Here is a 27,860-nt window from a genome sequence, read left to right as displayed (position 1 = left end):
TTGTTAAGGTTGTTTAAATTTTCTTGGCTAATTTGCTTCTTGACATGCCCTTTTAAGTGTACTTTTTCCACTGCTTCTTTTTTTTGCAAGAGATGTCTTTCTTTCTAACCTCTATTCTTTTCTGTCTGCTCTTCAGTAATATCTTCTACTATTTGATAGTTTTGACTTACTGCCTTGCAGCCCTTTATCTTTTCTGCTCTTCTGAATAGTTTGACTCCTTTGCCATCCTTTGGTCATTTTAGGAAACAAATGTTCTTCAGAAGGGCGTTTTCTCTGTTTTCCTCAATAAGAAATTGAGGATTTTCTTAGGCCTGTCTTTTACCTGTCATATCGCCAACTCATGTCCATTGTTTTTTGACTGGGGTTGGGATGATGGGAGGTTTGGCACAATCAGACATAACGGGGAGAGCACATAGACAAAAAAAACAATGAAGTGCTGCATGTAGTCTAACACCACATGAGACCCTTTGAATAAATTAGGTATGAATGGTAAATTGGGCAGAGCGTGTACCTTTGGGTATCCTCATCCTCCATCCAACGTTACCTCCATTTCAGGTACCTACAACTGGCAGTCTTTGCTGTCTCATACTTAGTGCCTTTCTGAGAGTGAAATATGGAGAAGGAAGGACTTCTTATAGATCCTTTAGGGTGCCAAGGGGTTGTTTTTCAGGTGTATTATCCTAGGAAGTGTCACACATCTGTCACAAACTTAATTAAAAAAAAAAAAAGCCCAAACTAGTACAGAGAGTCACTGTGCAGTCTGTCTAGGGGCACTGTCACTCCGAGTTGTGTTTTTCATATTGGAAATCTGGTATTTCCAGTGTCCAAGGACCGTGTAGCCATTTACAGACACACTGATGTCCCGGAACAAGTCATGTACCTTTGGCAGTGGCTCAGGTGGCTGGTATCTCAGGAATAAGCAATAAAACTGAAGCTCCTGAGAACAATTGCTTCTTTGCTAGCCTAAGGAGAGGCACATTCTTAACAGTGACTGAATATGACTGAAGATAAGAGCTTGATACTGGGGCACTGAGAAGGAACACTAAGGACACCACTCCTCATCGACAAGTTCACTTATAAATACATCTTCTCGTATAAAACCAAAGCTAAAATGAGCTCTGCCCTGGAAAGAACTTTTTTTGACAAAACCTTGGATTTACTGGATCACTTATTTTAGATAATCTTAATCCATTTTGCATGTATTAATTAGCAAAGCCCTTCAGAGGTTATATAATTCTATTCACAGACAAACTGAGACTCTGGCTTTCTCTAAGGAAATGTAGAAGTTGGATGTGTGAAATAAGAACCCTGAAATCTAATGGTAAATCCCCTCCCATTCAGTGCACCTGAGAAATTATGACAGACGTGAAAAACCCCAAGACCACAATACCCATAGGCTTTAACTCAGAGGTGGGGAAAATGTAAGTGTCATGTTTAAGAAAAGAAATGGCTCCAAATGCAGTTCTGCGTGAAAGCCTCCAGGGTACTCTGAAATACTTCATAGCAGGAGGCAAAAGCTGGTTGAGGAGGAAGCTGATCATGGAAGATAGTCTTTATCAAGCACGATGTTTATACAGCCTTGAACGTTGACTATAAATTGACTTTGTTTTGCTGAGCAGCTTTGAGCTACTGGTTATTGCATTTTTTAAAGTGGAGCTTTGGTGACTAGCTGGATAGTAATGTAAGGAAGAAAAGAAGAATGAATGTTCTGAAAATAACACTACTTAAACAGATTGGAGTGGTGCACTACTGCATGGACGTGTTGGAGATGGGGAAGCTTTCACAGCAGGTGCTGCCATCCCCCAGGATGTGAGCAGCTAGCTATCCATGAGCAGGTCAGCAGCCACTGCAGTCCCATAGCATCTCGTTAACTTATAAAAAGACTCCTTTAAGATGGAGGAAAAAACACAACATAATTAGAGAGCCTGCTTCATTGGAAGCACCTAGGCTAAACCCTTTCCCAACCTGGATGAGTCAGTTCTCTTTTAGAACAAATGTATATCCAGCAGCCTTTTGGATAACTTGCATTTCCAGTAATATTTTTATGGCATAAGAAAGAGAGGTATGTTTGTTTTAAACATTTTCTTCTTTGAAATAGACAGCAAAAGGAACAGAGAAATTATAAGAGGTAGTGAGTTTAGCAAACCTGCACATAAAATATTTTTTTCATAAGAATAAAATGCCTTTACAGCTGTAAATGTATACACCCGTATAATTTAAAAATACAAAGCTATTTTTACTGTGTTTCAGGCTTTTTTTTTGGATCACACAATGAAACACTCAAGTGCTGGACTTAGCAAAGTGGTTAACCTCATCACATTGGCAAAAATAAATCATTCATGCAGCACTGGGCTTGTAACTCACCGTAAGTGAGAAAGTTAAACTTGGAGTTAGTGTAACCAAAGTGCAATTGTGTTCTTCACACTGTGTACATTTTGACTGGCTTGTAAAAAGAAAGTAGAAGTTCATGACTCTCCCTGGCAGTTTCTTGAGATGACTGAAGAAAACATGATCTGCAACATATTTGGCCACAGCCTGGCTCCGAATGAGAAGACAGGTTTTTATCAGACAGTGGAGAAAAGTCAAAGTCAGCTACCTGGAAAAGGAACATTGAAGAGATCACTTTTAATTCCAGTCATACCTGCTCAACTGAGACCAGCAAGAATACTTTGGACCAGAAATAGTACCTGGTCCTCAACCAGTTTCATTTAGCAACCAATTTTAAACAGACTTCTGACTTATACCAGCTGGACACGTGGCTCACAGCAGTCCCCCTAGAGGTGTATCATGCATACTGTCGCATAATGTAAAATGTATCAAGTATTTTCCAAAAGGCCAGGAAAGCTATCTTTAATTTAGGAGCTCATGTTTATTATAAATATGATAATGTAACAAGCTATACCAGGGAGATGGAAGGGCACTGGGGAGGTGAAGGTCACATACTAATGTTAGGTCCCCATTTAGTGCCACTTTAAGGTAATATACCCAACCTTTCTTGTTATCCCCTCTCTGCTTTCTTCCACGTAACCGCTTGATAGATCCTCTGGAAGGCATACTTCAGTGCAAGCAGGTACTTGGGATCATTAACTACCCAAAATAGCCCTGGTAGCTTGTATTATGTTTTTATTTCTCCCCAAGACAGAAGCATGCCTGTTGCTTAAAATGTTTGCCAAGTCAGACAGATACCAGGGAAATGCTCCCTCCCCGCTCCGTTTGCTTGGGGATGAAAGAAGGGGCATGGCTGAGAGGTATCTAGTTACTATCTCAGCTCAAAGTAAGAGTAACCAAGTACCTCCACGAGGTCTTTCTGTTGTGTGTTACTTCGAAAGGTCGTGTACAGCACCAGTCCTACCATCACTGAAACCAGAGCGACGCAGAGCAGGACAAAGAAAGCTGGCTGGATCCCTGGGAAAGAGCACAAGGGGACATTCCTGGAGTGATATAATACACTGAGAAGAGGTAACAGTGAGAAGAAAAAGATGTTTTAGAAGAACTTTTCACGTTCTTAGAACAAAGGCCACGGGTGCATCAGGGAACAGATTTTTCAGCCCAGCTCACTTCAGGTCTTTCTGAAGTCACAGAAGTAGGAATACAGGATTGTAAGGGTCATTCTTTTTATTTTTCCCTGCTTTCTTTTTGTTTAAACAGCCTAAAAAAAACAAACACCTGAGCTAGATATGTTAGCCCTAACTGTCAAGGGTGTCTGAACCTCTGCGATACCCCAAGTGGATGGGAAGAAACCTTGATCAGCATCATTTTCACAGCAGCTGGCAGACTCCAGCAAAGAGGATTTTGGCCTCCTAGCCCTGAGTGCACACCAGTGCCTTCTGGTGTTAGCTGCCCTGTACGTACAGAAGTGCTGGCCCACAGTGGGATGGTATAACTGTTCGTTATCACAGTCCAGCTGTCACCTGGTCAGGTACTCTTTATTTGGCTACCTAACCACTTTCTCAGCTGACTCAGGGACCCGAGAGGGGTGCAAACCGGCATGGGGGAGCCAGCAGGGACTGCTGGCTGGGGGAACAGAAACATGTAATGAAAAGGAGATGTAGAAAAATCTACCCTTAACAACGAAAAAAAAAATACTAAAAGAAGAATTGAGGCTGCTTAATTAAAGCAGTGGTACAGACGCATGTTTTCCCAGTTATCCTAACTACAGGAGCAAGAGACCATTTAAACTGAAAAATATGTAATTTAAGTAAGTCAGTCTTCCCAGGGAACTCGTTAGTTTCACGATGCTCTTGAGACTAAGGGTTCAGCAGGATACAAAAAGCTCAGAGCAAATACAGCAGGCACATTATAGGGTTTCCTTTCTCTTCATGTTTCCAATGTTTTGGGGGATCCATACTAGTTTCCAGAAACCTCATCTGCAGGCCAGTTAATCCCTGATGTGTTAGAGACTGTCAGATTCCCAGACAATTGGGAATCTCTGTGCTGCTCAGACTGGCTGCAGCTCACCTGTTGGCCACACTTTTATTTCATGGTAGGTCTGCAGCATCGTCACGCCATTCTCCACTCGGACACTGAGGCAGTACTGCCCGGCATCGCTGAAGGTATGGCTGAGATTGTAGCAGGAGCCATTAATCACCACCAGATGGCATTTTTCACCTTCCAGTGGAATGCACTCGGACTTTATAAGCCAGCATAACGACAGCGGTGGGCTGAAATTACATAAAAAGAAATTAAAAGCTGCAAAATTTCCAGTTAGGAGCCGATGAATCACTTGGATAAAATAGATTAACTTCATTATTTTCAAAGTTGTTACACTAACTACAAATAGAGAAGTAATTAACAACACAATCGCTTGGTTCATAGCATTTGTCAATTAAAAAAAGGTCTTTGTGATGCTTCTACAAACAACAAGCCTTTCAGCTGAGAGCTAGATAGCTGTGTGGGTCATAGACAGGCCACTGTGTAGAAAAACCCATGGTCCTGCTTTAATAGAGACAAAAGCAATCTTCCTCCCCCCCTCCCCTTCCAAGGGAGTATAGGTTGGTTTTCTTTGTTCTTTTCACAATGGAGATCACAGTTTGTGCTACTGAAGTACACCCAAGACTTCTGATTTAACAAAACAAAAAAGTGTAAGCTGAGTACAACAGACTAACAGTTAGGAAAGTTAAATAAATTACAAGGACTACGTTATTCCCTTACAGTAACAAAAAGCTTTTTAGTTGCTATCAAATGACCTAGGTGCAATCCACTTTGTGGCTGTATGTCTTCTCATTGTGTCTAGCTGATACCATTTATTTACATTTTCAGATCCTTGCTCCAACTGATTCTGCCTGGACTCTCCTTACACACTATGGACTTTGATTCTGACAACAGACAGAGCTTTTCTTTACCCCATTAGCATTTTGTTCCTTATCTGCTCAGGATATTCTCTGCTAAAGAAAGCAGCATGTTTCTGTGTTTAGCTCATTTTCTAGCTTTGTTTCTGATCACGTCTCTCAAAACTTTGTTACTGGTTTTCTGTCACCAACTCCTATCACAGCAGTCCCACCCCGCTGCTAGAGGTTAGGTCTGGCAAGCATTGCCCATCCTAGAGCCAAGCCCACTTTTAGGGATCTCAGGTTTGCCTGTAATAGTTTTCAGTTGTTCATATTTACTTGTATGCCATCTCCAGTTTCCAGTACCGTCAATGTGCAGTTCACTTTCTGAATGCAAACTGTGCTGCTGTGTGTATCAGTACTATTTGTGTCTTTGACAAATGACTGCACTGGGTGCTGCTCCCTCTGTCCTACATCCCTCCTAACAGCCCTGCTCTTTTTAGGTTTGTTTTTGAAAATCCACTATTAGGGCAAAAAGCTCCCTAAAGCAGAACAAATAAGGGTCACTCTTCTGGAGAATAAGTGACTTCTGCAATTGCGTTTATTTTATTTTTTACGCTGAAGGAGCTTTCCCGAGTGCTTCAATGGTATTTGAAATGCTTCTGCTATATGAAAAACTCCCTCACGTTCTAAATATTGCAGCTTGAGAGAGCTCGTGCTAGAATCAGGGTGCTCACAGCTCTCCTGCCTTCCTACAGAAGTAAATGATTAGTTCCCCAAGTTGGCTTTTTCCCACATTCACACAGTGACATTTCTCTTTTCCTTATACAGGAAAAGTTTTGTTGTTTTTTGTTTGTTTGTTTTTTAAAAAAAAACTTCCCTCGCTGCTTTGAGCCTCTCTGTCTCATTCATCTTGCGGCAACCTCTACTTTGCCAAACATATTCCCCAAACCCATCACTCCCACGTGCCAAAAACTGCTGCTATTCAACAGGACTCTGAATACAGTTTAATTTAGCGATGGGGAAATTGGTCAAGGAGAAAAATTGAAAAGGGAATTTTAAAATGTCATTTTTTTCCACTACCTTTCTCTGTCTCATTCTCTTTTAACATTCTGTTTACAACGATGTAAAGATCCTCATTTACCTATGAGGATTTGCTGAGGAGGTGTACATTTTAACATTCTACTTCTCTGTAAAGCTGGGGGCTCTGTCAGGCTCTTGGAGTTCACAGTACTTTAAAGGAAAAGCAATATTCAACAGTATTTTCTTCAAAGGAAACTTTTGTTTTTTTAAATAGTTCTGTGGGGTGCAACTGACTTTTAAGGAAACAGCAGAGGAAAAAAAAACTTAGATAATGTGTTCTGGGGAAAGAAGTGTTTGTTACTTACGTGCCATTGATATGAAGAGATAAACTCAAGTTTTCCATTACATGAGTCTCTCTGGAGCCCACTACATTAATGCTTTTAACAGCATCTGAGAGGAAGAAAGAAAGCACATCACACTTGACATGTAAACTTGAAATTCACTGGATTTCCATAGATGGTTTGATTTCATAGACTATGCAGATTTTAGCTGCATCATGCACACAAATAACAATACCTCCATCACACCCAAAAAAGAAACCTGTCACTAGAGTTGTTGTAAGTTTTCTGAATGTTTTGTGATTTAATTTTTTTTTTAGGATATAATCAACTACTTCATTAATCCTTTAAATTTTTTTAATATGAGTTCATTTACTCCTGAAGCTGATCAAATCAATGAAACTTTCCTAATGCTCGTTTTAGCTAATTTATTTTTTAGGGATAGTCAGCATAAATTAAACAAATCCTCCATAAATTACTATAAACAAATTATTTTAAGTTCTAACTGTATGCAAGACATTAACAGAACAGTGAAACTTTTGATAAATTAAAAAGAAACAGATTTTATATTTTTTGTGAACTAGAACAGCACAAAGTCTATTTCGCAATGAAAACTCTTCACACTGAAAAACAACGCCCAAGTTGTATCACATTACAAACCCACCACCTAGATTGTATCATTACATATACAGCAAATCCTGTTCTGAATAAAATGCTTTATTGTTACCTAACAGTTCCAGAGCAGTGGTAAAATCACCAGTTTTCTGCATGGTTTCTTTTTCATGTATGATGCTTCCAATTTGCTCCCATTCAGCTATGACTTTCAGATACACTGTGCGATTCCCCATGGTGGAGTAGTTGCAGTAGACAAAGGGTTCCTTGGTAATCTGATAAACTCTGCGTGCAGTGTGAAAAGATATAGAATCAAAATTGGTTTTTATCAAGTACTTGCACATTTCTGATTTAAAGTTTAAATGTGGTAAGTGTTAAATTATTTTCTTTAATAGCCAGTGCTGCATTCAGCTGTGATTCTAATTCTCCTTTACGATCATGGATTAATTCTCCTTTATGAGGATTAACACCTGCAGCGTTACATTGGTGTAAAACCTATAAAACCACATCAGTATCAGACCCACAGTGTATTTACACACTTTTAATCAATGAAATTAAGGATAGTGCTAAAGGAATTCACAGAATGGAATACAAATAGTGAAAGATGAAAGCTACCTTTATAACAGGTGGACTATAAGCTAACTGAAACAGTAAGAGGAAAAGATAAAGATTTAAAAAAATAATAAAGAAAGGAAGAAAGAAAAAAATGTAGTATTCAAAAACTAAATCTTACATTTCTGTTTGCATACTCATTTGCATTGGACATATATTTGTACTCAAAAGGAAGAAAATAACTGAACATCCTTCTTCTTCCCTACTACAAAGTGGCTTAAGGGTGTACCAATGGGTAAAGGCACATGCTTTGTCCTATGATTTAATCAGGATTTCTCTCTAGATGAGCAGCTGAATCAGAGGCATCTTGAATAGTCATTAAAGCAAGCGAAGTAACCACACCTACCCATCTCCAAAATCCCAGTTATAGACAAATGATGCTGACTTGAAGTAGTCACTTGGATCATGAAGACAGAAAGAAATCCGGGTCACAGCACCCGTGGAGGAGCTAGAACCATGCCTGATAAATCTACTGTCTTCTATCTGCGCGATGGTAAGATTCCCTGTGATAAATTCTGCAGAAAAATAAGGTAGAGAAAGAATGACAGTGTATATAATTTTCATAGTATGCTCTATGTGAGTGTTAAAATGGTATTTGAAATACATCGCACAGGTTTTCTGTGCCCCATTCCAGACAAGCAAGTGTATTTTGAATGTGTTATTGAGTCTGGTTACATGTGTTAGCAATGCTGGGAGATTAACTGACTTAAGGTTATACAAAGGGTCAATGTGAAGCTTCTAGTAGGACTGAGAGGAAGAATTCTGGATTGATTGAGATCAATAACAATGTTTATTATTGATTTTAAAAGAACTGGGATTAACGTCAAGTGTTTAGAAAAAGGGATTCAAAATCAAGCTGTTTTGTGTATGCACTTCCTTCATGTTCATTTTGTGTGTGTGTATCCTATATTGGTTTTGTTTGTTCTTAAAGTTTTAGTTACTTCCCCAGGAATTAAATTTTTATTACTATGAACAACAGATGCACTACACATTGTGAATATAGAAAGGATAAAATTTAGATTTTCATGTCTGCCAGATATCCTATGCCTATGTTTGTTTCCAAGGACTAGCAAAAGTTGATTAAAAAACAAAACGAAACCCTTTCTAACCTATGAATAAAGAGGTATCCTGATGATATACTTAATCAGATCATTATAAAGTTAATGGGATATTAATTACCAGTAACAGACTCTTACCCTGTTAAAAATTAATTAAAATTGGTTAACTGTTCTCCAGTTGATGTGCAAATAAGAATAGGGCTGATAATGCAGAACTCACTGGAGTTGTAATTTGTATTAGTTATTGGCAACCTCCTTGGGCATTTGTGGGTGCTTTTGTTCGGGGAAGGCAGAAAGGTAAAATGGGGTTTTACCTTCCATAGCTATAGAAAGCTTCTATCCCATTTGCTTAAGACATGAGAATATAAGTGTAAAGAGGGAAAGGAATAAGTAAATGTTCAGCAAGACAGCAATTCTGAAGCAAGAAAAGATGCCATGTATCCTTTTAAAAAGGCTTATCCATTAAGCTTGGTGTTTCTCAAAGGAAAATCTCAATAGCTATTCCTCAAAACTTCAGCTGTGCCCTATGGTTAGTTCTTTTGTCCTCACATGTCCTTCAGCTGGCAGCTGGGTCTATTTTGGAGGGTCTAAATAGAGCAGTAGGACATGTGGTTGAAGGGACATGGTTGCTAGTCCCTGAATCAAGGGGTGGTAGGAAGCATTCAGGTGATATTTCACATCAATCCCTGCATCAGAGATTAGGCTAACCATGCTGCACCATGGGTCGATTTGTCAAAACCACACAAAACTAAAAAAGAAATCTATGTTTTATGGTTATGAATATTCCCAATATGCTGAAATTGCACATCGTGATATTTGGAAATGCAGCCATGGCTTCACATCCAATTTCAATATGATTGAGTTGGAACGTTGAAAGAAAATATAGGAAGTTTTGTTTTGGAAGTCTGGACATCAGTGAACAATGCTGATGTGTGAACTGCAGCTACTGAAGCATCTGGTTTCTAGCTTGGTTTCCCTACATATTAGAAGCAGGAAAACACAGGCAGGATCACACTTGCTGCCTGGATGTAGGTAGACAACAGCAAGGCCCAATCAGTACAGAGCCTGTTCAAAACCACCTTTCAGTAAAGGACCACACAAATCAAACGCTGTTGGAAGGAGCCACGTTTACGTCTGGCTTTTCTTTTTTTGATGCTAGCAAAGGCAGCAGCAATGCTGATGTGTACTGAATCCCTGAAGATGTGGAAGTTGTTAAGCTGTTTTACCTGTGATCTGAAGCACAGTGACATTTCTAGCAACTGGCCGACATAACCAACAGTTTCTGTGAGTGACCCAGACAGACACAGGAAAAGTCCCAGGAAATTCACCAGTCACATTAATCACGGAGTTCAACTGCCGCTCAGATTTCTCTATCAGAATCAGAGGAGCATAAATCCAGTTAAAGTGATACGAGTCTGATGCAAGGCTGTTGTTCTTAATCCTTAGAGTGGCGTGAACAGTGGCTTGAGCTCCTGTTGTGATGGGACCATTGTTGGTTATTTCCAGACCATACTCCTCTGTGGAAAGGAGGAGGGAAAAACAAAACAAAACCTGTTGTAAATAAATAAATAACATGCAATACACATTTTAATTAGCATTAAAATTAGCAGTAGGTACGTGACTCACAACAGCACTAAGCTAAGACTTCATCTTTTTTTTTTTCTTTTTTTTTGCCATTCAACAGCCTGGAACAGAAACAGTTGGACTATGCATTGGATATGCATTTGAATGTTAAACAAACTGTTAGAATGGGTCCTAGAAGTGCCAGTAACAGAAAGGAGCCTTGGATTAGATCACCAAAACTTTGATGAGGTTTTTTATGGGCAGAGCTGAGCTCTGTCTGAAGGTGCAGTAATGATCTAACAACACAGTCACTGAACTTCCAGTTATTGAAAGAAGGTCAGGCTCAGCTCTAATCTTTGTTGTTCCAATTAATTTCTAATTAAACACAACTCACCTTGTTACAAGCACAAATGCAAGTGAAGGTGAACGCAGAACTTTTCAATAATATCCCTTTCACATCTTTTTGATTTCTGCAATGTTAGTGAGGAGCAGAGTAAGGAAGTCAAAGGTGAGGACATAGAAGAGTCCTCTGTGGCTACGGAAAACTAAAGTTACCAGCTAGCCTTAAGAAATCTCTCACTCAGCAAAACTGTGAAAAACATGAACTTTCAAACCCAGGTAAGATTTCATCCCCCAGTTTCCTTCTGCCTGCTGTATTGACCCACAGGTCTCCCCCCACCTAATTAATTCCTAACTAATGGAAAAACCTCAGGACCAGTTGCTTCTCTATGATCCACTACTGATTTCCCCATCTAGGAAAGGGCCAAAAATCCCAATGTAAACAAAACTTCAGTATTGAAAGCTGTAAGTGCTAAAAAACAAATTTTCTCACTTCTCGATTTCCCAGACTGGAAGCAGCAAGGCACAGGACCTGTGACACTGACCCACCCTGCTGCTCTGGATCGCTCACCCTCACCTTCCCTGCTGCATTACACGAGCTACTTCAGCTCTTACAGCTACTTCAGGGGGCAGAGGCAGGTGAACTTCGGTATTGTGGAAAGGATACATTCAGTTTTCACACCTATCCCCAGGTTTCAGCACTGGGAAAGCATTTTTGTACTTCTGTGAGTTAAAAAGTAGCAGTGCAACAAGATTAAATGACCTGCGTGTGTTAAAGCAAAATAAAACACTGCAAGCTGTGAGTTAGGGCTGAGCTGGGGACAGGATGCGGTGGTTTGCCCCTGTTCCCACCCTTTGCCCCTGCTCTGCCTGCGTCTCTTGTGGTGAGCAAGGGGGCAATGCTGGGCAGAGCAGTGCAGCTTTGGGGCTGGGGTTCCTGCCCCTCACCTTCAGCAGCTACCAGATTGCTCACAGGGGACTGGATCTTCGAGCTTCATTAGTTGCACTTATTCAGCCATTGCCTGTACTGCTTTTTTGTTTGTTTTTTCTTCTTTTTAGGCAGGGGGGAGCACTGAGGTCAGCTAAACCCTGCACTGCCTTTCCTGCACCAGTTGGGTTGGGGTGGTATGAAAAGAAACCCAAAGCATCCTATTAACATCCTCATTTTATTCCACAGATCACAGGTGCTGGACAAATCTGCAAAAGAACTGTGGAAAGTAATTTTCACATTAGTGTCCAAACAAGAAGTCCTCTGCTCCCATTTCACAACACAAGGAACTGCCCTGAGTTCAGGGGTTTTTCAGTTCATAGAGAAACATGTGTGATTTGATGAAATCCGGTGCTGAGACATTTCAGGTCTCTAGAAGATTCAGGCTACCTTCCACTTCATTTCAGCAATACTTGGGGAAAAAAAAAAAAAAAAGTCAGCTGCCTCATGCTTATCTGGCACTTCTCCTTGGAGGTTGTTATCACGGTGCTTCACCAGCCAGGGCCACCTTGAAGCCCAGTGACTGCAGCAGCCGGAGATTAAGCGGCTAACCCAAGGTCACCCAGCGAGCCACCAGCAGAGCACGGCATCACCTCGTCTTCTGCTGGGCTTCCTTCTACCTTTCCCCCTCCCTGTCAGGAGGCTGCCCGGGTGAGATCCAGAGGCTGCTCGGCTGCCAGCGCAGGGAGCAGAAATAATTTCAGAGCTTTGAGCTCGGGCAGCGCACCCCTCAGCCCCCCTCAGCCCGGGCGGCCCCAGCCTCTCCACAAGCACCAGGGCGGCAGCTCCTGAGGAGGCGCCATCCCCTGCCGGTCGCTGCCACCGTCCCCACAGCCGCACGCCCCCAAACCCCTCCCGGTTCCTCTCGGTAGCGGCGGCCCCTTACCTGCCGCCGGGACGGCACGGCCCAGCACCGCCACCCCTAGCACCAGCAGGATGGGGCCGCTCACCCGCAGCATGCTCGGGGTGGAGGTGGCTGGAGGCTCGCCGCGCTGCGGGGCCGAGGCGCTGCCCCCGAGGCTGCCGGCGGTACTGCGGCACCTCCGTCTGTCTGTCTGTCCGTCCGTCCGTCTGTCCGCTCCCCCCGCAGCCTCCCCCGGGGGCAGTTCCTGCGGCGGGGCCGTGACGGGCGGGATGTTAACAAGCAGGGGTGGGAGGCACAAACGCCCCCCGTCTGTGGAGGAGGTGGGCCGGAAAGGGGGAAGAGCGTGTGTTTAACTTAGGGGCTGACAGTGGATTAATTAATAATTAACGGTAAATCGCTCCTCAGAGCCGCAGGAGAGAGCCAGAAGAGCCTCCGAAGCTCTGACACCTGGCTCAAATTTTTTGATGTGACTCTACTCCCCTTGGGCTGCTTCACCCCCAGAGCCTCCTCAGGGGGACAGCTCCTCGCCCTGAGGTCCAAGGGGCAGCGACATGTCCCCCCCCTCAGGCTGGGGGGTCGGGCCCGGAGGCCGGGCCTTCCCGCTCCGCCCCAGGCCGGGGGAGGCTGTGAGGGAGGCGGGCAGCGGGAGGAGGCGGCCGGAACTGGGCCCCGAGCTTCCGCTGCGCCCGTGCTCTGCCGCCGGCCTCCGGCAGCAACAAAGGAGGCGGCTGGGGCCGGGGTGAGGAGCGCCGGGGGTGGCAGGGCCGCGGCGGGGCCCCGGGGCCGGCGGGGGGGTGGAGGGGAGCGGCGGGAGGCGAGCCCCGGAGCGGCACGGCCGGTGGGGCGGGCCCCGAGCGGCGCGGGGAGGAGGAGGAGGAGGAAGGGGCCGGATCCCCGGCAGCACCGCGCGCGGAGGCCTCGGGTGGGAGCCGTGAGGGTTTGGGGCCGGGGGGATGCGGCCGGGGGGATGTGGACTTGCGGGCATCTCTCTTGGTGGGGTGCCCGTGGTGGGGATGGGGCGCCCGGCCCTGAGGCGCGGAAGGTGAAGGGGGGGCTCCAGGGGGTGGTGGAGGGGATGGGGGTGCTCTGAGGTGCTGCGGAGGGGGCTCGGCTGCCGTGGGGTGGGTAGGGGAGGTGCCGGGGGTGCTGAGGTGGGCAGCGGGGTGTTCGGCCTCTCAAGTGGAATTTGCTTTCAGGTTCCCTCCCCAGCGAGAAAGGCAGCTGGAGATGGCGGGGCGACTTTTGGCGCCTCTGGAAGCGAGTCCTGCTGAGGTGCGTCCCAAGGGTGGCTGCGGGTTTGGGATGTGGCTGGCTCAGGAGGCGAGGTGACAGGTGTGCTGGGAGCACCCAGGGGTCTGCTGCTGCTCTTGGGAGCAGCAAAATGTATTGATGTTTCAGCAGATGCCAAGAACCAAGTAACCTTGGCTCTTCAAAAGTTCCTTTCTGTGATCTCGAGTGCTGTTGCCCACTAAGTGATGGGCATTGCGTTTATGAACATGAAGAGATGTCTGCTATGTCTTTTGGAAAAAGATGCGTCCACTTCGATGCATCAAAAGAAGGGGTTTAGGTAATACAATAGCTGCTATTAAACAGCCATATAAACTAACAAATACATGTATTTGCAGGTGTGTTGATCTTGATTTTATGTGCTGGAAGCTGCTCCCTCCTCCTCCAAGATGGCATTTGTTTCAGCACAAGGGCCTACAGTGGTGGACCAAACCACTTTGATGAAAAAATACCTTCAGTTTGTGGCTGCTCTCACAGATGTCAATACACGTAAGATATTTTTTTGTATTGTAAGTTACAGTTCTTTGGTAGTTTGCTTCATAAGCATCACGGCATTGTTTACGCAATTGATAAAAGTGTGCTGAATTCTGTTTAAGTTTTGTTAAAACTTTAATTTTTGAAGAAGCAAAATGATGAGCAATATTTGCTTGAGCTAAAGAGAGAGTGAGTCGTGTGTGTGGACAGGTGTATGAGAGGGGTGTTTGTGAGAATTGTGTGCCTTATAATTTGGCGGTGATAGCTAAACTGATAAGATCTGACTGCTTCTTCTGTCAACAAACCTGGTGTTTTATTTAATTAATTAGCTTATGCTTAACATTTTTTGCTTGAATTTCCATTTTCAGCTGATGAAACCAAATTGAAAATGATGCAAGAAGTCAGCGAAAATTTTGAGGTAATTAAAAACAAAAAACCCTTCCAGAATGTCAGTGCTTCTTGTCAGTATGTCACTTTGATTTCTGATGTTATATGGTTAAAAGATCATGTATCTTGAGGCTTAAGATTTATATTATATGTCGCGTATGTTACAGATGTATTTAGCAACTATCCAGGTTATTGGAGAGCTACAGCATTTGAATTTAGAGAGCTTTTATTCTATAATCTTTGTTCAATAACCATTTAAATAAAGGTGATATTTTTTTTCTGTTTTGTTGTATGATCAGAAATCTTTGTATTTGAAATTTTCTTTTATTTTGAACATATATTTTATCTTCCTGAAGCAGAGGGTCCTCTGTGACTCCTCTGAATAATTCCATAGTATAGAAGTAAGGGGGATTTATCAGATGCAGAGTCCGAGATCTGGAGTGGAGGTGACTCCAGTGACATCTTTTGCTTGGTGATAGACCATTAATTTCAGATGAGCAGCAGAAAAAAAAATCCAGAAACAAGTTAAACCAACCACCTGTTCGTAAAATTATACTTTCATGGAATACTTAGTTACTACTTGTCTGTTCTGAAGTTACAGAGAACTTGTTTTGTAGAACAAATAAATGCAAGATCTTAGAATAACTGTAATTCTCTCTGTATCTAAGTTTTTAGTTATGTTGCTGTTTTAAAAAAAAAAAAAAGGAAGCTATTTCTATAATGTACTCTGTTCTTACCTGCTTTATTTGACGTGATCTTGCTTAGTCTGCGATAAGAACACAGAAGTACCCATTCCAGTGCTGTGTCATGTCTTCAGATCTTTTTAAGTAAGCTTTATGCAAGGTTAAATCATGCCCGTGCTGGATGTGCAAAGCTCTGCAAATTTCAGTTGTTTATGAGTTATCAGTGGAATTTCCTGTCCAGTGAATTGTTTTGTTCAGGTTAATGTAGTGGAATACAATTAGAGCTAACGTGACTGTATTATTAAAGCTAAAAATAAAATTAAAAGGCTTAATCCTTAGTGTTTGTAAGTGAATAAGTAGATGTCTGTGACAGTTTTACATCTGTATGCACACAGGTTGAGCAGAGCTTAACACTGACTAAAGTGACTAAAAATATCCTTGTGGAATTTTTGTATGTGTTTGTTTCATAGGTGGCAGGTCGGCTTAATTAGATGCCTGGGTAAAATAATTGTTTTCAACAGCTTAGTTTAGTGATGTGTTTAGAATCTGAAAGCTTAGTTGATTCTCCTTGCTCTCGTATTCATTAAGAAAGGACTTGTTCAACACTTGTTTTGATAATGTTCCAAATAGAGTAGCTTTCTTCTCTTGGAAGTTGCTTGATTTTGTAGTGGGATCCTATATAAAAAGATGGTGAATTGACTTATGGTGAGGTACAGTTCATGGAATCAAAGGATGGTTTGGGTTGGAAGGGACCTTAATGACCATCTGGTTCCACCCCCCTGCCATGGGCAGGGACACCTCCCACCAGATCAGGTTGCCCAAAGCCCATCCAGCCTGGCCTTGAACACCTCCAGGGATGGGGCATCCACAGCTTCTCTGGGTAGCCTGTTCCAGTGCCTTGCCACTTTCTGAGTGAAGAATTTCTTCCTCAGGTCAAATCTAAGTCTCCCCTTTTTTTTAGTTTAAAGCCATTCCCCCTTGTCCTGTCACTACACTCCCTGACAGTCCCTCCCCAGCTTTTCTGCAGGCCTCCTTTAGGTGTTGGAGAGTCACTGTGAGGTCTCCGCAGAGCCTTCTGTTCTCCAGGCTGAACAGCTCTTCTGTTTATCGGAAAATACGTAAGGGTACAAGAGGAACCACTGATACTGGTTTTTTTTTTTTTTTTTTCTCCTCCCAATTTTTTAAATTTGAAGAGTATGGATGTTATTGTTGCATGTTACGTTAGATGGTTTGCTTTAATCTTCTTTGTCCGTAGTCTCCATGTCAACTCTTCTCTATTGTCTAGTTCAGCTTCCAATAGCTATAAATTTCAGCAGATTTTTTTCACTTCTTAGCTCTTTGCTGTATGTCACAGCGTTCAAGTCCTATTGGCTGTTATGAATCGGGATGTCTCTCTAGCTGGGGTAGAACTGAATGTGAATTGATGAGTAGGGAGGACTTCTTGAAGTGAGATTTTAAACTGAGGTGCTTCACCGTAGTGTTAACTGCTTGACACTGGCAGCTGTCGGGCTATTTGTAAGGGTGTTGCTCTGGGATAACAGAGGATATTGCTCTTCTGAACCAGTTTCTGGATGGAAACATTTGGTAATTTTGAACCTCGTTTGTCAGAAATGATTCGTTTGAGGGGAACTTCTCCACTTCTTCACAGAGCTTCGGGATCCCAAATGGGGAAAGAAGAGTGTATTCACTGTCTTTCCAGTCTGTTCTGGAGGAAAAAACCTTTCAGAATCAGCCTCCATTGCTGCTGCTGCTTTTTTGTGCCAGCAGTAGAATTCTGAACTTGATTAGAATAGTGGGACTTCTAAGTTTCTTGTATAGTTTAGAGCAGGAATTCAGCGGTATCAATAATGCTGCTAATTTTCTTCTTTCTGATGTTCAACAAAGATATTGGGAAGATGTTTTCAGAAATACAAGTTGTTTTTGTGGGTTTATGCTTTTCTTTGAATCGGTTTGTGAACCACTTTCCTGGCATGTGGCAAGACTTGCATTATTTCTTGTTCTTCCAAAGTAGGAATGTTCTTATGGCATAAAGCTGGGGAGGGTAGGAGGGAGCTGTCAAAATTGGAGAAACTATAGGGGAAATGGAGGAGGAAAAGATGCAGCCAGACTTTCTTGGGAAGACCTTTGAGGTGAAGAGAAGGGCTGATCTGCTATTGACAATATACTGTCTTGCGTTTTAAATGTTTTTGTGCCATTCTTAGGATATCTTTCTGCTTTCTTGAAAACCCTTCAGTTGAAAAAAACCCAAGACTATCTTTGCACAGCGCCTGGTATAATACAATTTACAATTGCACGTTTTGAAATCTTACAGTAAGCAGAGAATAATAATGGAAACCTATAAAAGCTTTTATATTATACAAAAAATGATGTGAATAAAACCCTGAAATAACTGCACAGATTTTCAAAAGCAAGCTGTGTTCTTATCTCTACCTTTATTAAACAGACCAGTATGCTTCTGTATCTTAGATACTTCAGAGAGTTGCCTTACAGCACATATGTAAACTGCAGATGAGTTTGCAAATAAACCTCAAGATGTCCAAATTAGATTTAAGGCAGCATTGCAGATGGAGGAAGCTTGTTCATCCAGTATTTCTTCTGACTTTCCAGCAAGTAAACAGTAGTGTAAGATCATTTTCACAATGGAAAGTAATGCTTAGTTTGGATGGTGTGTGTGTGTACACATTGTCAGAAATAAGTAAAATCTCGGTTTGACAGTGTCTGAGAAGTCTTGAGAATCCTAGGGTAATGAAATGTGAGTGTGCATGTGAGTCCTTCTTGTTGTATAAGCATGGTTGTTGGTTTTATTTCATTTACAGTAGCTGCACATTATGCATTTTTTATTTTTCTATTGAGGTGCCTTAAAATAGAGAAACTCATAGTATGGTGTTGGGATTGGAGAAGTGATGAATTTGTGTTTGCTTCTGTTTGCTTCAGTAATAGTGCTAACTCTAGTGGGTCAGCAGAGGCTCGAACACTAAATCTGTTAAAAAGTCACAGATAATGTTTACTAGTGGCTTTGAATGTACCTTGATACAGTCTGTGAATATGTAGGATTCCCATTTTGTCATCTTCCTGTTTTTGTTTTGTTTTTGATTAGAATGTGACATCATCCCCTCAATATTCTACATTCCTGGAACACATCATCCCCAGGTTTCTCACCTTTCTGCAGGATGGAGAAGTTCAGTTTCTGCAGGAGAAGCCAGCACAGGTAAACTTTGCAGAGCATCTGTTAGCTTTTTGCAATGTGTGCAGTAGACTACTTGTTCAGTGAAGTACTTGATTAATATAATGAACTGATTTCTGCATACACTTTATTCTTGAAAATAGATCTGTCCTTAGGAGTAGAATTGAAAAAGTCCAATTTCTGAGTAAGTTACATAAACTTTGCAAACAGGCTTCTAAGAACAATGAGAAAAAAAACGATGCGATAGAATTGGCTTTTTCACTGAAAAACTGTTGTTACAAATTACTGACTTCACTGTGGAATGAAAGGCAATAATTGAATCTGTCATTAAATACTTACAAATGAGTTCCTTAAAGTCTGGCAGCTTGCATTTTCAGTGGTAAATTTGTTAAATTTGACTTACTCGTATACGTGGATAATAGGAAGCATTGTGTTTGTGTGTAAGTGTATGTCTGTGTGAAGTAAAATATCTTTTTTCTTTTTAAACGCACTGAAGTATTAAAGTCGAAAGGGCTTTTATCTTTCTTATTTTTTCACAGCAACTCCGAAAGTTAGTGCTTGAAATAATTCACAGAATACCAACAAATGAACACCTTCGTCTTCATACCAAAAATATACTGTCTGTGATGTTTAGATTTCTAGAGGTATTTATTCTTACTTGTGTGTGTGTATATGTATATTCTTTTAAAACTGTTCCAGTTTTCTAGAAAGTTGTTCCTCTTTCTTCATCTCCAAAAATTGCAAGGAGTAGGTTTTTAAATAGGTATGTTGGCTGTGCTTCTGCAGCAAGAGTGGAAAGGCATTCTATATAGGCTTCACCATTGTGATGTCTTATTAGCTACAGGATTTCTTCACGCTCCTTATTATTATTTTTTTTCGGTTTTATTCTTACCTGCCTCTTATTGATGCAGGGAACTGTTCTTTATCACTTTAGACAATATTTCATTCAGAAGCACTTTTCTTGCTTAGCTTATATAAATTCAAGTACCTTTTTCTAGAGATTTTGTTCTGCTTCTAGCTTGGAATTGAAAACATTGTCATTTGAAGCCCACAACAAATAATGTGGAGGTGTCTCTGTGCATAAATAACCCCATTCACGTTTTTCTGTCTGTGGGGTGTGTAGTCAGGTTTGACGGTATAGAGTGCTTGAAACTTTTTTTTTTTTGGCGCGTAGGGATCAGTTTAATTTACTTATATCCATACCTAGAGGATGCAACGTAAAGCTATATCAGATGAAAGGCATCTTGCTCATGTAAATTCATATCAATGGAGCACTTACAAGTTGCGCAGCTAAGTATGCTTTTACGGGGTTTTGAAGTTGTCTTGGAGTAGTTGAAGAATGCAACAGTATACTCAATAAAAATTCTATTTTTTTTTTTCAGACAGAGAATGAAGAAAATGTACTGATTTGCCTAAGAATAATTATTGAATTGCACAAACAGTTCAGACCAGCAATCACTCAAGAAGTAAGTTGTAAATCTTATGTGATACAGAGCTTACTCTTGTGCTCTTTTTGGAATTATGTGTGGGTTTGTTTGTTTATTTCTGCTGTCATTTTATATTGGCTGATCTCTTGTAATCATAGATTAGGAAAAAGAAATTACCTTAAGGTAATTCTTAGAAGATGATTGCACAGTTCTAGCACCCCTGAGAAAAAAAGCTAACTGTTAAAGCCTAGTTCTTTTTGCTTCAGGTGTTTATGGGCAATATGGTTAAACTTAGGAGAACCTCCAAAAAGAATAAAATATCCTCAGAAGTGAAGAGAATTGGTGCCCTTTTAGTTTGTGAAAGATGGTGAAAGGAAAAGCCTGGAAAAGGAAAATTGCCTATTTTCTCCTTTTCTGTCCATACTTGTGTTGCTTCTGTGACTTGTGGAGAAGTATTTGAAAGCTTGCATTTTTCTTCTGCTGCTTTCTCTCCTTCATTTTCTCCTAGGAAGACTTAGTTGTTTTAAAGCCGTTATTCCTATTGATACTGTACTGGAACAACGTTGAAGTGATAGTTAAATCTGTTTCTTTCCAAGTGCGTTTCAAATTAATAATGGTGGAACAGAATAAACACCTGGAGAACACTTTCAGAATCCCTTTTACTATTGTGAAAAGTGCACTCCAGTAGTGGCTAAAAACTTTATGTATTTGTACCGCTAATACAGAGATTCAAAAATGTGAATTTGTGTCTGTATGGTAAACCAAATGTTTCCTTCCTAGATCCATCATTTTTTGGACTTTGTGAAGCAGATTTACAAGGAACTTCCGAAAGTAGTGGTGAGCTTATTTCCTAAATCGCCCTTGCTACAGTCATTAAACTAATTTTTGTCTTAATTTTACCTCTGGAGATATGAACATAATTACTTTCATGTCTAGTGATACGGTTAGTGTAGTCTTAAGAAAAATGTTTAATAGAAATACTTCATAAAATGAAGAAATTTAGACTTTGAATTGAAAAACCTTCTATTTGTAGCACAGTATTAATAGAGTAGGAAAACGAAGGTATGTTTATGTAATAAAATATTCATCTGTTGGCTGCACGTATAGCCCTTTAAAGAAACCCAAATACTAATTCTGATGAGAATTCTAATGAGATGAATGGCCTTTTGACTATAACTAGCATTATTGTATTTTCTTCTGCTCTTTGTTTGCTTGTAGAATCGGTATTTTGAGAATCCTCAGGTGATTCCAGAGAACACTGTGCCTCCTCCTGAAATGGTTGGCATGATAACAACAATTGTGGTGAAAGTGAACCCAGAGAGAGAAGACAGTGAAACAAGAACAGTGAGTGTTCTAACTGTATTTTAACTATGAGATTGTATGTATCACAATACCCCAAGTCGTGAGGGCAGATAAATGCAATAGGCTTGATTTTACTTTGTTTATTTCTTATCAAGGTTTATTTGCAGAAGCTAATTGAAGCTCTTCAGGTATTTGCTATGCAACCATAATTAAAGGAATTTTTATTTAATGTATATACCAACTGGCTTTGTGCTCCTTAAATGTTATCTCTAAATATAGTGTTACTAAAATGAGCAATTCCTTAAAAATGTTTAAAACACTTTTTTGAATTAATAATGAAATTGTTCATAAAACGTGTATTCTCTTTTCAGCATTCTATAATACCCAGAGGATCTTTATCTCTAAAGGTCTTGGCTGAGCTACCTATTATTGTTGTTCTTATGTATCAGGTTAGTATAGTACAGTATTTTGCATACAAATACTTTTTACTACTGAATTGTTCATCTAACTTTTGCTGGCTGGCATATTATTAAAAATAACTATCTTATTTTCAAGATTAAAATATGGTGTAATAATAATCTATTGAGATTTCTACATTTTCTCTGATTAGCTCTCAAATATGTTGAACACAATTGTGAGCTGTAAATTTCTCTAATACTTTTTTTTTTTTAAAGCTCTACAAACTGAACATTCACAATGTGGTAGCTGAATTTGTGCCCTTGATTATGAACACTATTATAATACAAGTTTCAGCTCAAGCCAGGTAAGCGTTTTAGTATTATTTTGATGATACATGGAATCGACTTCTTAACTTGCCATTCAAGATTGCCCCAAATACTTTTGTCTCAAACCTTTTATTTTTTGCTTCTGGTCTTAGCTACTTTTGAGATCAAATGCACTATGATTATTTGACGTAAAATTATCCTATGATAACACTTCTGTAGTTGAAATAATTGGCAAATTTGAATATTTCCATCATATGTCACTGAAGATCTATGCAGTAGTGTAGTAGATCCCAATTTCTTAATTGACAGTGAATTTTTTTTAACAGAGTTTCTGACAGAAATCTGTATTACCACAGATAGTATGCAATGGTGATCATGTTAGCTAGGACTTTGCAGTTGTTTATCTTTAGGAGCCACTGGTGATACAGTTTTGTGTTTCCAAGCCTAGCTTGGGTGAAGCTTTGTGACGTTGCAGGTATCTGGCCGCTGTTCTACCTGCTTTATAGACAGATGTTTCTAAGGAGCAGCAAGTAGTGCTGAGAAGTGCAGCAGGAGTAATACCTCTGTCTTTCCCTATCTTCCCAGACGATCTGAATAAGTGGTTGAAAAAACCACTCGAGAAACTCGAGAGACTAACAAGTCTGTGGGAGGGAATGTTGCTTGGAGGAAAAATGGCCCCAGCTAGGGGAAGGGAGCCAACTGTTTGATGCCAATGTATTAGCTTGGTTTTCTGTAGGGAGTTGAAAATTGTATGGTTGCCTCAGGCCTGTGCATTTCTACTTAGAGCATAAAATGTTGGGAATTTGAAAGGCAGAGAGTTGGGCTCTCCCATGATGAATTTATTTCCTTACGAGGCAGAAACCTGTTTAAGATGATGTAATTTGATACTTCTGTGAATTTTCTGGATGAAGGTATTAAAGAGGAGGAAAAGAATAGTTAACTACTGTTCAATTTCATTTCAGGCAACATAAACTTTATAACAAGGAATTGTACGCTGATTTTATTGCTGCTCAAATTAAAACATTGTCTTTTTTGGCTTACATCATAAGAATTTACCAGGTAGGCTGTATTTTTGTTATTACTCTTACTGCAACAGATCTCTAGCTACTATATGGTGGAAAGTCTATTAGAATGGCTGCAGTGCATCAGGGGTTGGAGAGAAGAGCAAATGAGTAGCAAGTAGGACCATAGGGCTTTACTTGGCTCTCCTTTCAGAAGTATTCTTATGTGAATGCAAAATAAAAATGTTGTGGTACCTCCCTCAAGCACTTATGGAATGGCTACTGCATTTACTGCGTTTTATTTTTATCAGTAATCTTCCTAAAGAGAAATCAGTGAATTTTAATTGAATGCTGTTTTGCAAATGTAAAGCAGAGCTTTAAAGTAGAATGTCATAATAATTGTATTCTCATTATTTTTTTAATAGGAATTAGTGGCTAAATACTCTCAGCAAATGGTAAAAGGAATGTTGCAGTTACTCTCCAATTGTCCAGCAGAAACAGCCCACCTCCGGAAGGAGCTTCTGATTGCTGCTAAGCACATTTTAACAACAGATTTGAGGAGCCGTACGTATTACTTTTTTTTATAATGTATTTATAAACTGGAAAGATTTCAATCATTTCTGTGTATTTAAGAGGTACACTGCATACTATTTGTTTTGGACTGTTTTGCCTTTTTGCTTTTTTTCTTTCTTTCTTTCCCCCTCTCTGCCAAGTAACTTTTTGATCCATCTCTTTCCTCCACAGTATTACTGGTCAGCTATAACTGAAATTAATCTCATGACATGAGTGCTGTGGTGGTTGCCTTGTAAAATAATGAATTGTCTTTGCATCTAAAGTCTTTCTTTATTCCCATTGCTTATTTGTGCCTTCCACTCTGAGTCTTCCAGATCTCTTTCCCTGCGGCCCAAACAATGCTGATGCTCTCCTTTTCTCTTCCCCGATATTTTTGCAGAATGTAACATTCTCGTAAAAGCAAAGACAGCCTACCATGTTATCTCTTTCATTTAAGTGGACCTCAATGATTTGTAGGCCATTTCAAATTTCATTCAGAAAATGCTGAATTTTTATCTAGAATATCATTTGGAAATCTGAAGAATAAAGGTTGCTGAGTGCCCCTCTTTCTCTTTGAGTTTTTGTTTATTTGTTAATAAATTTTAGCTTGTCGTGTTATTTGAAGGTGGGAACAATCAACCCTTCCTTTCATTGCCATCATCTGCCTTTAGGGTAGACTTTCCTAATTAACTTTTTGAATTCTGTATTTAGAAAGAAAGAAAATGCTTCTTTGATTTTGCTTTTTCATTTGAACTTGTTACTGTTATCTCCCCTTTATTCCTTGTATCCCAAGATGCATATATATTTTTTCTCATATTTGGGATAGAGCTTATGTGGTAGATGCCCCACAAAACAGAGTTGCATTGGACAGTGTTGTCCAAACTCATCCTTGGCAATAACTTGTTAGTTATGTTTAAAAAATTCTGTAAAGTTGAAATTAATGGAAGCATTTTTTTCTTTTTCCACCTGTAACTGTTTTTACTGTATTAGTGCCGTTGGTTTGATTGCATACTGTAAAGTTAACTCAAGGAACCAGTAGAGTTACCAGAGGTTAGTTGAAAGTTTGCTTGCAAATGAAGCTGTTTCTTGTAAGCTCCAGGGATAAATTTTATAGTGAAACTTTCTGACTTTGGTTTAAATATCTAGGATAAGTGGATTGATGCTTAACTAATTTATTTTGATTTTTTTTTTGCTAATCATTATGTATAGCCTTCAATTTCTTTTTCTTTTTTTTAATATTATAGAATTTATTCCATGTATGGACAAGCTCTTTGATGAATCTATACTAATTGGCTCTGGATATACTGCCCGAGAGACACTGAGGTATGACAGAAAGGTTGGAATATCTTCCTGAGTGCCCTCCAGGGCTAGTTTCTTTCAAGATTAATTGATACTTAGTACTATGTCTGTACAGAATTTGAAATATTTATATAACTCATTTTCATGGAATCACAGAATGGTTTAGGTTGGAAGGGGCCTTAAAGACCACCCAGTTCCACCCCCCTAACATGGGCAGGGCCACCTCCCACTAGATCAGGTTGCCCAAAGCCCCATCCAGCCTGGCCTTGAACACTTCCAGGGATGGCATCCACAGCTTCTTGGGGGAACCTGTTCCAGTGCCTTACCACACTCAAAGATTTTTCTCCTAATACCTTATCTGAATCTCACCTCTATTAGTTTAAAGCCATTACCCCTTGTCTTATCACTCAAATCCCTGAATTATTCTACATTCCCTCATTAGTTTCTAATATTGGATGGGCTTCTGCTGCTGTAAGGCATGGTTGTTTTTTAGCACTTGAATAGCACAGCGTGAGCATAGGGCAAAATGAGATGAATCGGTGAGTGAAAATTACTTGAACTGCAGAAAGCAACCAAAACAATGGTCACAGTAAATCCAACTCAGTATCTTCCCAATATGTCTTGAAACTACTACCTAAGGTTGTGTCCAGTGTAAAATCTGAATGACACTTAAATTGTTTTGTCAATAAGTACCTTAAAACTTGTTCACGTAACAATTGGAGGGGAAAAAAAAAAGAAAAACAAGGAGAAGGCGTACTTTCTGTGTCTTCAATGGTCTACTAGTTTTGAGGTGCTTTTGCTAACCAAATTCAGGTATGTATACCAGAAGACTTATTTCCTTTTGCTTCAGAACCAACTGTACCTTATTGAAGACGTACTAGGTTTAGGAGTGTTCCGTCTATTAGATGTTTAAACCTAGTGTTTGAAAATAAATTTTTTTCAGAGTTTATCAGTTTTCATAACTACTCTTGAAATCATGAGTCATCAAGGATTATTTGTGAAAGAGCTTGCCAGCTCTGCTTCATATGTGGTTTAAAGCATCCTAATTTGCTCAAAAAAAAAAAAAAAAAGCTGTGTGAACCGTGTTTGCATGTAAAATAGGAAGTTTTAGTTTAGAATCTTGAAAATAGCTTCAGGCAGTAATTATTGGTTAAGTCCAATTAGCAACAATTATAATTGTCCTCAAAGTGTTTTCTTCATTTCTTGTTTTTACTGATAGACCGCTTGCGTATAGCACACTGGCAGACCTGGTGCATCATGTCCGACAGCATTTACCACTCAATGATCTCTCCCTTGCTGTCCAGTTATTTGCCAAGAACATTGATGACGAGTCCTTGCCTAGCAGTATTCAGACAATGTCTTGCAAGCTTCTGCTAAATTTGGTAGACTGTATCCGGTCTAAAAGTGAACAGGAAAATGGAAATGGTAGAGACATACTTATGAGAATGCTGGAGGTATTGATTTGTTTCATATTTTTGATAATAAGTTGAATATACTATTATTTTGTATTGTCAGTTGCACTTTGCTTTCTCATTCAGAAAGGACAACATGCAGAAACAGTCTGCATCCTGTTTTATTTTCTGTAGTTCAGAGAAGGGCTTTTTGAATTTCTATGCAACCGGGATAATGTGTTATGTACAGTGGAGATGCTTTGCCAACTCAGCTTATTTATTGAATGACTTGTTTCAAAGTGGGAATCTAAATGCCTGTGCTGATAGGAATTGCTTAATTTTTTTGCCTTAGTTGTAATCTCCTCTCTTTCCCTGCTTAAATTTATAATTTAAGGATTATATTTATTATGCCTTATGACTTTTATTTTTTTATTTGGATGGTTTGTTTTTTCTTTTCTGGATAGTGAAATCCTGAAAGACAACTATCTCACAGGTTCTTGGCATAGACCAATGCAATCTGTAAGATGTGAAAACCCCACGTTTTCAAGACATGCTGATGCTTTTAAGGGTTCTCTTTTATATGGAGGAGTGTTTTTTTTTTTTTTATTATTTTTAAAAATCATAGAATCATCAGACGTGCTCTAAAAGCTCTCAACCATGGTGTAGTACAAGTGAAACTCCACCTGCTTGATGTAGCCAAGTTGTTAACTGAAAAATGTTGCCTAGTATTTCTCCTGTCACAACCTAAAGTTGCACTCAATTGTGAAGTTAAGTGCTTCTAGTGTAAATGCTTGTTTAATAATCTTATTTTTGGGATGTGAGAGCATGTTTTGAAATATAAATCAAATTGGTCTTAACATTTTAAGATGACTGACCAAACCATATGGCTATTTTTTTGGTTTTTTTTTTTTTTTTTTTTTGGAAAGAGAGATCTAGAAATTCTGGGTTTAGTGCGTCCCCTCCATCTTTGACACTTCCGTGTCACAGACTGTCATCATTCTGAATGCACTAAGGAGGTCATTTTAGTCATCTCCAGATTATTTGATATTATCCTTGAACTACTAAACAGTGCCCCAGCACAGCTTATTTTATTTCATTTAAAAGGTACAGAAAACTTTAAACTGAAACCTTTGCAACATGAGCCTTGTTTGGTGCCAGCCAAGAGGCAAAAGTGTTGGGGACCACTGTTCTTTGAATTGATTGTTGCTTTTTAAATCTGATGTGCTACATGCACTGTCAGTTTATATTTTAGTTTTAGGCATCTTATTAACTGACAGATTCTAGCTTTTTATGCTTAGTAGTCAATAGACTGAAATAGTAAGTCTTACTTTTAAAAATAAGCTCAAGTTGCTTTTCATTTTAAGTTAAATATAACTGTAGAGAGATCAGCTTTTAGTTTTCAGCAAATATTTTTATTGTTTGAACTTGTTTAAAGAAAACATACTTTTTGATATGCTTAAAAATGTTTGCAGTCATTTGAATG

General features: G+C 39.9%; 3 protein-coding genes across 8 annotated transcripts in view; 1 reads left to right on the top strand and 2 right to left on the bottom strand.

Moving 5' to 3' along the window:
• Positions 1–849: 849 nt before the first annotated feature.
• On the bottom strand, positions 850–13,013 carry TMEM130 (transmembrane protein 130). The gene is made up of 8 exons (XM_048065603.2): positions 12,687–13,013; positions 10,137–10,427; positions 8,199–8,367; positions 7,356–7,525; positions 6,656–6,740; positions 4,459–4,661; positions 3,293–3,405; positions 850–2,596 (listed from the first exon to the last, which is right to left on the bottom strand). The coding sequence occupies exons 1-8, from the start codon at positions 12,757–12,759 to the stop codon at positions 2,420–2,422; spliced, it is 1,281 nt and encodes a 426-aa protein (XP_047921560.1). The 5' UTR covers positions 12,760–13,013; the 3' UTR covers positions 850–2,419.
• Positions 13,014–13,173: 160 nt separating this feature from the next.
• On the bottom strand, positions 13,174–13,650 carry LOC136786457 (basic proline-rich protein-like). The gene has a single exon (XM_066977875.1). The coding sequence runs from the start codon at positions 13,648–13,650 to the stop codon at positions 13,174–13,176; it is 477 nt and encodes a 158-aa protein (XP_066833976.1).
• Positions 13,273–27,860, top strand: part of TRRAP (transformation/transcription domain associated protein) — a 92,611-nt gene continuing 78,023 nt past the window's right edge. For 5 of the 6 annotated variants that reach the window (XR_007163815.2, XM_048065423.2, XM_048065413.2 and 2 more), the window contains exons 1-15: positions 13,273–13,404; positions 13,862–13,937; positions 14,291–14,441; positions 14,795–14,844; positions 18,594–18,704; positions 19,220–19,324; positions 20,063–20,146; positions 20,888–20,944; positions 21,326–21,451; positions 21,781–21,858; positions 22,084–22,172; positions 23,097–23,193; positions 23,561–23,699; positions 24,932–25,010; positions 26,206–26,440. Coding sequence is in view for 5 of the 6 variants with exons in the window: in XM_048065423.2 (XP_047921380.1) it covers positions 14,342–14,441; positions 14,795–14,844; positions 18,594–18,704; positions 19,220–19,324; positions 20,063–20,146; positions 20,888–20,944; positions 21,326–21,451; positions 21,781–21,858; positions 22,084–22,172; positions 23,097–23,193; positions 23,561–23,699; positions 24,932–25,010; positions 26,206–26,440 (1,350 nt within the window). In the remaining variant the exon portion in view is untranslated. Of the gene's footprint in view, positions 13,405–13,557; positions 13,588–13,861; positions 13,938–14,290; positions 14,442–14,794; positions 14,845–18,593; positions 18,705–19,219; positions 19,325–20,062; positions 20,147–20,887; positions 20,945–21,325; positions 21,452–21,780; positions 21,859–22,083; positions 22,173–23,096; positions 23,194–23,560; positions 23,700–24,931; positions 25,011–26,205; positions 26,441–27,860 lie in introns of those variants that run through there. The other variant, XM_048065409.2, reaches the window with a different exon arrangement.

This window comes from Anser cygnoides, chromosome 15 (assembly GCF_040182565.1).
Source record: "Anser cygnoides isolate HZ-2024a breed goose chromosome 15, Taihu_goose_T2T_genome, whole genome shotgun sequence".
Taxonomy (NCBI): domain Eukaryota; kingdom Metazoa; phylum Chordata; class Aves; order Anseriformes; family Anatidae; genus Anser; species Anser cygnoides.
The sequence above is the reverse complement of the archived record's forward strand: the minus strand, read 5'-3'. Positions and strand labels throughout refer to the sequence as shown.